The sequence below is a fragment of the Punica granatum genome, chromosome 1, assembly GCF_007655135.1.
Source record: "Punica granatum isolate Tunisia-2019 chromosome 1, ASM765513v2, whole genome shotgun sequence".
NCBI lineage: Eukaryota > Viridiplantae > Streptophyta > Magnoliopsida > Myrtales > Lythraceae > Punica > Punica granatum.
This window is the reverse complement of record NC_045127.1, coordinates 19,645,880-19,655,251: the sequence shown is the minus strand read 5'-3', so window position 1 is coordinate 19,655,251 and position 9,372 is coordinate 19,645,880. Positions and strand designations below refer to the sequence as shown.

The 9,372-nt window shown below is 37.4% G+C and overlaps 1 protein-coding gene across 4 annotated transcripts; it reads left to right on the top strand.

Annotated features, from left to right (window-relative positions):
- Window positions 1-1,451: 1,451 nt before the first annotated feature.
- Window positions 1,452-8,874, top strand: LOC116212622 (PX domain-containing protein EREL1-like). Of its 4 annotated transcripts, XM_031547249.1 has the most exons (10): window positions 1,452-1,961; window positions 2,046-2,156; window positions 2,883-2,981; window positions 3,127-3,213; window positions 3,869-3,977; window positions 4,167-4,957; window positions 7,173-7,337; window positions 7,426-7,659; window positions 7,811-7,987; window positions 8,431-8,874. In XM_031547249.1, exons 1-10 carry the CDS (start codon window positions 1,872-1,874, stop codon window positions 8,659-8,661), a joined length of 2,094 nt encoding a protein of 697 aa, XP_031403109.1. In that variant the 5' UTR covers window positions 1,452-1,871; the 3' UTR covers window positions 8,662-8,874. The 4 variants fall into 4 exon arrangements, with proteins under 4 accessions (XP_031403109.1, XP_031403118.1, XP_031403133.1 ...); XM_031547258.1 differs by lacking the exon at window positions 1,452-1,961 and having other exon boundaries at window positions 2,891-2,981; window positions 8,431-8,789; XM_031547273.1 differs by lacking the exon at window positions 1,452-1,961 and having other exon boundaries at window positions 2,891-2,981; window positions 3,858-3,977; window positions 8,431-8,789.
- The last annotated feature ends 498 nt before the right edge of the window (window positions 8,875-9,372 follow it).

The following is a 9,372-nucleotide window of genomic DNA, read 5'->3' as shown; positions in this document are numbered from 1 at the left end:
ACCAAAGAGCAAGACAATCAAATCACTTCTTCTCTAGCATTCTCTCTCAAGCATTTCACTCAAAAATCCTGTCAAGGGATCCTTAACTCTACTCACTACACACAAAAAAATCAATGACAAAATTATTACTTTTCATTTTTAAAATTTTTTTAACCATTTAATTCAATTTTTAATACTAAATTCTCTCAACTATCTATTACCTTTTTTACAATTCAACAATATAATTATTATTATTTTTAACTATTCATTACTTTTTCTCATTTTTCTCATATAATTCAACAACACAATCATTACAACCCAATTAAAATCAAAACTCAATTGTACTTAACTCTAAAACCAAACACACCATTAATTTTTGATCAAAATTTTATTTTTGTAGGTATCAATTGATCGAATGACATTTTGCCCTTTCAAAATGGTATGAGAGTGGTATGTGCCATCTTTCAATCGGAAATATGACCGGAATTGGGTCGAAGATTTACCTTACTTATTTTTGGGTTAGGTTGAGGGTACTTTGCAAAATTTCGAGAGGGGAAACTCATTTTCACCTCATAGTTCGGGGACAAAAGTATATTTAACTAACTAAATTATATTATAAAAGTGAAGAGGGAGGTGGTTGGGTAATATTTGGTATCACGAAAAGCCCATTCAAATAAAAGAAGATATAAATTAAAAGTTATTAAGTGTAAAAAGGGCAATAAACTAAATTGATTACTTTTGTAACTACTCAATTTCTCTCGGCAACTCCTCACTCCCCCTCTCTTATTATTCTCCTCCCCCCCCCCCCCCCCCGGCTATTCAAAATGAACATGAACTGAACGGAACTGGAGAATCGAACCGAACCACTTGAATTGCTTCGCTTTTATCGATTCGACTGGGCATGAACGGTTCGGTTAGTTGCGGAACCACCTCTAGTCGGTTGACCATGCTTAACTGAATCGAACCATTTAAGTCTAAATAAAAATATATCCTATTCTCTTCGACTCACACTCAACAATAGGACTATTCAAAAAGAAAAAAACTAGTTCGAATTAGAGAATCAAACCAAATCAAAGCATTTTGAGCCAAACCAAAATAACCAGTTCAATATGGTTCGGTCTTTGGACGTCAAATGGTTCGGTCAGACCGGTACTAAACTAATCGAATCGAACCACTTTTATGCCGAACTGAATCGCACCATGAACACCCCTATGTTCGAGTCCCTTACTTGCTCTACTTTTTCATCTCATAATTTTCATTTAAAAAAAATTAATTTCATTAATTAATCTTATATAATTAATGAAAAATATTTTTTAATTGTTATAAAAAATTATATACATGTTAGAAAATAAGAAATATATCTTTTGGAGAATATAAAAGGGCAAGTAAAAAAAAAGAAAAAAGAAAAATCTAGACGCTTTGGGAACGCGTCTTGAGTAAATTAATCGGAACAGAGAAAAGTTTTGGTGACCTCAGATCGAATTTTCCTCGACTACTCAGCCAAGCCAAAGTTGTTGGCAATAACTCTCTTGTTCTGTCTCTCTCTCTCTCACTGCGGACAAGTGCCATCCTCGATCATCAGTCGCTGCTCCGTTCACCCGCATCCCCCCTCCCCCTCCCGTCCTGCCGAACTCCGCCGGCTACGGACCAGTGCGTTCGGGCAGGCCATCATTGGCGGCGGTCACCTGTTGAAGTCCGATCACCGGAACCCTAGCTCCCATAGTTTCCAATTTCAATTCTGGTCATTGACTGCCAATTAAGCAGTTGGGTCCTAGTCCTATTGCGGAGTTGTGTTTAGGAGAGCGATCAAGTGATCGGCTCCGTCAACACACGGTGGGCTGTTGCTTCGTCTCTCTGATGAGCGCAGGCTCTAGGAAGAGAGGACAACAGCCATGCAGAAACGGAGCCCGCCAAAGCACCGACATGATGGGACTTCGCCGCTGCCGCTGGGGATGGAGTGGAGCCCCCCGCCTCGAAAATGGGTAAATTCCATGTCTGAAATTCTAGTGTAATCATATTCCTGTAGTCATAGCTCTGAAATCTAGTTTCTTTAATTCGTGATGCAGAATGGCCAGGACACTGTGTGGCCGCATGATCATCGGACTGGATGGAGCTACTGCGTGACGATACCATCATGGGTCGTGCTGCCAAAGTCAAGGGATTCGGATCCTGTTGTGGTAATCATAATTGGACGAATCTATCAATAGCTATCCCCGAATTTTGTTTAGCTACTGCCCTATGCTTAAATACTGATATACAAAGGGTAGCAAGATTAGCAGAGCAGTTATGCAGCTGACTTTGCAAAGGATGCAACCTCTTTTGTTGATTTCATACTGATTCATGTCAGTATGCAACCTCTTTTTTTGTCACCATAAAAACCTCTTTTGACTTTGCAAAGGATGCAGCAGCTGATTGATATGTTATGGAAAGTGTCCCAGTTAGGAAGTTAGGGGTCATACTGCTATATGATATTCAGTCCTGTTTCTTTTTAGCTTTGATCATTGACTAGTGTTAGGAAAGTTATTTTTTTTTGTATTTCATAAATAGTTTCTTTATAATATCTTGAATTCTAGAAAGTATATAAGTTTATTAGCTTGGCAAGTGGAGGACCTGTTTTGGTTCTTTCTCTTCTAAGATTGTTTTTTTTTTTAAATTATTATTATTATTTTTTATGTCCCTGTTAACTATGATGATATATTGATGAATTGGGCCTTGGAAAGCTGTGGCACTTAAAGTACATGCGGTTGGATATTCTTTGGCTTCTTATGGGTTCAATTCAATGTCTAGGCAATTTAAAGAAAAGTTCGAATTAGCCAGGAAAGTGCTTCGATAAAATCTCATTTTTTCTAGGAACATCACATTTTTGTGAATCTCAATTTTTTCTTAACTATCTCAAGGGACAGTTTTACAGGGTTCAGGTTGGTGTGCAATCTCCAGAGGGGATCACTGTAACACGTGCAGTGCTAAGAAGATTCAATGATTTCTTAAAGTTGTTTACTGATGTAAGTGCTTGAATCTTTTATTTGAATGGTGGATGGTCAACCCAATTGCTGCTTATTTGTGTAAATGTTCATGAAATATTATTACCAGAAAGTATGTTTTATGTAAAGTAAATTATGGTTGTTAAAACATCTGCATCTTTTGCAGCTTAAAAGGTCATTTCCAAAGAAAAATCTCCCTCCAGCTCCTCCAAAGGGACTCTTGCGGATGATGAGCAGGGCTTTGTTAGACGAGGTACAATGTGCTCTCATACTTTCATATGTAGCCTTCTGTTGATGACCTGTAAAGCTTCAGTTCTTGTCATTTTTTTTAAATGTATCTGCTGTTTATGTTAGCCTTTTTAATGAGTGGTTAATACTTTTATGAGTTTTTGAGTGGTTAAATGACACGTAGAAATTATTATTATATGTTGCAATACGTTAGCAATATTTGTCGTGTTTTGGTGACTTAGGGACCTTTACCATGTCTTAGTTCAGCAGATTTAAGGTGAAATCCAAGGGAGTATGCACGATTGACATATAGAGGCAGACTCCTTTACTGTTTTGTCAAATTTCGTATCGTATCATTCATTTCCTTTTTTTTTAAATAACTTAGTTAGGTAATGTAAACTTCCCATCTGTGAAAATTGTTGTAACCTTATTGGCCTTGCGCAGTTGTTAAGATAACTTTAAACAATGACATCATGTAGAACTTACATATACAAATGAAACCTCTGATCCTTCTCTGGTCCTTCATATTCATTACCATTTGTGGTAATGGTAATGATGATGTTAAAAAAAGTCCTAATATCCAATAAAAAGGTCCTAGGGAAGACTTAAATTTGAGAAATCAAGTACCTCTGATTATCATCCTGCAACTAATATTCTTAAAAGGCTTAGATATGTTGCAGAGAAGGAGCTCTTTGGAGGAGTGGATGACAAAGCTGTTTTCTGATATTGACATATCCAGGAGCTTTTCAGTGGCAGCTTTTCTTGAACTGGAAGCTGCTGCTAGATCTTGTATGTACCTTTAACTTGAATGTGTTTTCAAATTTTTGCTGTCTTCGAAGATAGATTCTTCTCTTGGTGCTTGACCTAAAAATGGGTATCTGTGATATTGAAACATCTGCTTTTTGACTAATATAGAGATGGGTGAGACTTATATGCAGCTGTTACGACCTAATTCTTATCTTTTTCCTCTCATGTCAGCATTTCAAGATGCAAATTCAAATTCAGCAGAGGCATTAGGTTATGCAAATAGCACATCCTTGTCAACCCAACTGAATCCTGATTCAAGCTTATCAGCCATTTCTGCTCGTTCGTCTGTAACGCCAGAGTATGGCAGTGACACTGCGTATGAGACATCTGACCTTGGAACACCAAGGCTAGGAAGAGATGATATTTCTGAGATGGGCATGGAGGATTTAACCTTGGATGAAGGCTTTTCAAATCCAATAGAGAAACTTGTCAAATATGGCGTCTCGAATATTGATGAGGGCCTGTTCATGGGTCAAGCTATTCTGGAGCAGCTGGAAGGCTTGCCTAGAAATAAAGTTCTAGTTAGCCATGTGAATGATGCATCTGGGAAGAATCCTGAAAATGGACACGCTTTAAGAGTTCCACACCTTCCTGGAGATGACCTAAAACTTTTTTCAGAGCTTGATAATGTTAAAAGTATGGGCCATGCCCGGAAGCTCTCTGCTGATAGTTCTGGCAGCGATGTAAGCGGTACTAGAGGCAGTGAGATATCAAATGTTGGGATCTCTAACATGTCCAGCAGTGGCTCTCATTGCCTACCTGGAGGTGCGGAAATATTAAGTGCCACAGATATGCAAAGTTCTGCAGAGGGCCAAGTAATCCTCCCAATGGATCAGCGTCACAAACTAAACAGAGTCCTTTTCACATTGCAGCGGAGATTAGTAACAGCTAAAACAGATATGGAGGATCTTATCATTAGATTGAATCAGGAAATTGCCGTGAGCGATTACCTTAAGACTAAGGTAAGTTGAAAGTACTGACGCTAGATGTTGATTTAATGATTTATCTTTCTGATTTTGTAAAGAAAAAGTTATATTGGTGGCACTACTACTTGTTGCAAAAGCTCTACTACATTGTTGGCACTATCACATAATACCTATATGGAGCTGATGGAAATAGATAATGATGATGATGATGACTTAAGATTGGGAACTGAAGCAGTATCTGCAGGCCCACAATTAAAGGAACCTGCATGACTGCTCCCAACACCATTGATGAAAGAATCCAATAAATTCGCTTCTAACAATTTCTTAGAGGATATGATTTTTCTAGTAGAATCGGAAAAGGCTAACCCACAAGCAAAATAGGCAGTAACCCGTTTGGAAGGATCAAGGGAGTCAAATCTTCCTAAGATGTAGGAAAATAAGTCCTGTTCTTTCTTTTCCTGTCTTTAATCTTAATTAAGATTTTTCTTGTCCTCAATCTTAATTAAGATTTAAGGGCTAAAAATATCTTATCAAGATAGATCAATCATTATCTATCACACACATGCTGAACACATTAGACAACTTTAGTGTAAGAGAAAAGAAGGGGGGGAAGGGGGGCTGGGCTACAGAGAAGCTATTCAATGATCTGGATATACGTCTAGGCAAGTTTACTTTTAGCCTCTGTATACTTGTGATTGTGCTGCTGTCCTTATGAGTCTCCTTGTCGGGTTCTATGGATCCTTTATGCTGCAACCTTCAATATTTTTCATCAATAAATTGGAATTAAATGAGAGAGATCCATCAGGGCAAAAATACTATAGATGTAAGATATAGAAGAGGAAGAAATGATTTTTTTCATTTTTTCAGTAAATTGATTTTTTGCACCCTTCCGGATTATATGATTTTCTTGCCAATTTTTCATGTGTAAATTGGAATTCTTAATGAACCCACCTGATTCATTGAATTTATGTGATCTAATATTGGATTTTTCTAACAATTATAAGTTCTATTACAAAGCAGTAACCTATGAATCTATTCCCTATTTTTTATTTGCTATATTTTTTCATCTTCTTCTAAAGTTGGTGATAAATAAATCTTTCATGTACGTTAGAAAATTATGACAAAATTGTGATAGTTTTCTATTTTGGATGGATTTTGCATCACTCAGTTTGGACCTTGTTTTCCTTAGCATGGTGCTGTTCACTGAAGATACCACCTGAATTTTAGTCACACTTCTACCCTGTCTCATTGTAAATATTCATCTAGTTCTGATTTAATTCGGTATGACTTAGAATAACAATATTGTCTAAATGGAGTAAGGATCTGTAGGATGAATAACAAGAATGAATGAATGGATAAGCTGATGCATTGTGAATCGACTTTTCATGCCTTTTTTTTTTTGGGTTTGGATATTGGAATTCTAGTTATATGAGTGGTGTGTGTAATAAATTGTTTAGTCTGGGCCCCATCCGCTCTCTATTACGTTCCTCTAGTTGATAAATTAAGGATCTGCATGATAAATTTTTCCTGGATATAGATGTAGAATTAACTAAATTCTATTTGGGAAAACAATGAACTGAGTATAGTATATAAGAATTTCATTGTGAACGCTGGAAAACTACAAAAGTCAGGTTTAGCTAATTGATTTTACAGTTGCCATTATGATGGGATACTAAGTACCTTCTGTTCATCAAGGTTCTGATCTGTGTGCTGCAGGGCTTTTGTTATTTTCATGTTTGATCCTTGAGGTCAAGAGTTGTCCAAAATAGGTTTTTATTTATAGTCGAGAATCATGTGAATACGTGCTTCCACCTGATAATCTGGATATATGTCTAAGCAAGTTATGGATCTGCATGATATATTATTCCTGGATATAGATGAAGAATTAGTTATAATTAAATAAAACAATGAACTGAAGTGGCGGTAAGCTAATAGCTCGGGTTTAGGTAATTGATTTTACAATTGCCATTATGATAGGATAATAAGTACCTTCTGTTCAAGAAGGTGCTGAACTTTGGGCTGCAGGGCTTTTGTATCTTCCCGTTCCACCTTAAGGTCAAGAATTGTCCTATTAAATAGGTTTTCTTTTTATGTGAGAATCATGGGAATATGCACTTCCACCTGATGAATTCATCAATATTTGATTTTATTTTAGCATGTATTACCTCTAATTTAATTTTTGGGAGAAATTAAGCAGAATTTTGCAGTGACTAGATTAATATGTAGCAGTATATGGTTTTCACCTATGCAGGTTAATGACTTGGTAGTGGAGCTTGACAGTACGAAACAGAAGAGCATAGAAAATCTGGAGCAAGCAATATTAGCTGAGAGGGAAAGGTATACCCAGATGCAGTGGGATATGGAGGAATTACGACAGAAGTCCATCACGATGGAATTGAAGTTAAAGTCAAAGCAGGTCATTTATATGAATATTGCCCCGTGTCTATCCTTTTTCCTATTTCAGCGTCTTGGATTCAATTTATAACAAGGTAAACGCTCCACAGGATGGAGAGTCAAGCTCTGTGTCAGCTGCTGACCAAGAGAAGGATAAGTTACTTAAGGAGTTGGATTCAACAAAAGAATACCTTGGGGATTTGCAGAAAAGATATGGAGAACTAGAAGCACGATCTAAAGCAGATGTTAAAGTTTTAGTTAAAGAAGTGAAGTCCCTTAGAAGCTCCCAAACCCATTTGAAGAAGGAGCTTGCATTATCCGAAGAGGAGAAGTCTAAACTGGAGGTAATTCAGCTAAACTAAAAGCTATTTGTTGATTTTCATGTGCTATGTGCAATATGAGAACTGGTCCTTCAGCTGATAATAGACTTGCCTATCTTGCTCACCGTCACATTTTTTGACTCTCATGATGCTAATATTTGTGATGTCATGTCAGAAACACCTTGAAGAGGAGAAAGAAATGAATGGTTGGTCAAAAACAGCTTGGAGGAAGCTTCTGCAGGAATGTGAAAGTCTTCGCAATATAATGGAGGAGTTCAGTATTAACGACTTGTTGGGAGATGTAAAAGCTGCAACTGATTCCTCTTCTGCTGTCGCCCTAATAATCTCGCAGGTCCTTCTTCTTGTGTCCTCATCTATAAGTCAATATGTTGTTGTTTTAGGAGCTATACTTTTGGTGTTATATCTTTCTAAAGCATCTAAATAGGATTGAGGTTCCTGATTTTTTTTTTCTCTTTCTCTTTTGGGCTGGCATCAACTACTTTTTTTTTTTCTTCCTTCAAAAAAAAAATGGATTGCATAATGTTGCTAAATTTGATAGAACATAATGCCTTCTGGTAACTATTGTAGAATACTTTTTGATAACTTGCATCATACTCTTGGTGTTTTATCGATAGTGTTGAAGCATAGTATCTCTCCATCTGCTTCCTCAATCCCTCTTCTTACAATTGTTTCCTACATGATTTTCCATAAGCATATATACTTCATTTTGTTTCTGCGCTTTGTTATGGTTTCCTCCTAGCTCTTCCATTTGCTAATTTGCCAAGGATTTATCAGGCTCGATTGTTGGTCCAAGATGTCTACTCTGACTCTCCCAGTGCCGATGGAGTTGATGGGATGGAGCACAAGCTCAGGAAGGTCATATTGAATATTATCATCGGTAATGCCGAATTGAGAAGACAAGCGGATTCTGTCCTGTACAGCTTTACCAATCCAAAGCGCGAGGGAAAAGGTGAAGAGGTTTTTTCTGAAAAACCTGTTGTAGATGATGACTCTTTAGAAAGGTGATGATGAAGTTAGGGGTTTGAATATTATAATTTTTTCTTGTGGGTTTTATTTAAAACAGTAAATCCCGTGCCCGTGATTTCTATATCACCTTATTATACATTATACGATCTCTTCTCGACCTTTTTGTACGTTATAATGTCAGTGAAGGCATGACATGAGTCGGATATGTGTAATTCCCACGCAAAGAAAAGTTTTTATTGGTCATTGAGTTCACTTTGCTGGTAATGGGTTGTTCTATTGGGGAATAGTTAAAACTCATTTTCACTTGGAAAATTTACTCTTTGTTTAGATGGGGGGAAAGAGTGGGGAGGGAACATGGAATTTTCATGGCAATTTTGATTTACATAAAATACTCCTCTCTCTTGTGTTTGACTCCATTCCCTCGCCAACCCTGACAAGCGCCCCCGCGCCCCTCCTCCCCCCCCCCCCCCCCCCCCCCCCCCACCCCCCTGGCGGCTACTCCTCCCTTACAATTCTCCGAATTCCAACATTTGAGTTTGAAATGAGAGAGAGAGAGAGAGAGAGAGAGAGAGAGAGAGAGAGAGAGAGAGAGAGAGATTAGCGCATTTTCCTAATGTGCATTATAGATTACGTTCGTTTGGGAGTGCGTTGGCGGTTAAATAAGTGATTATTTGATTGAGTTTTAAGTATAAGCGGCGTTTGATGAATTTTTTTAAAACCATGGTTTGATTCATTTTCGCAGTTGAAAAA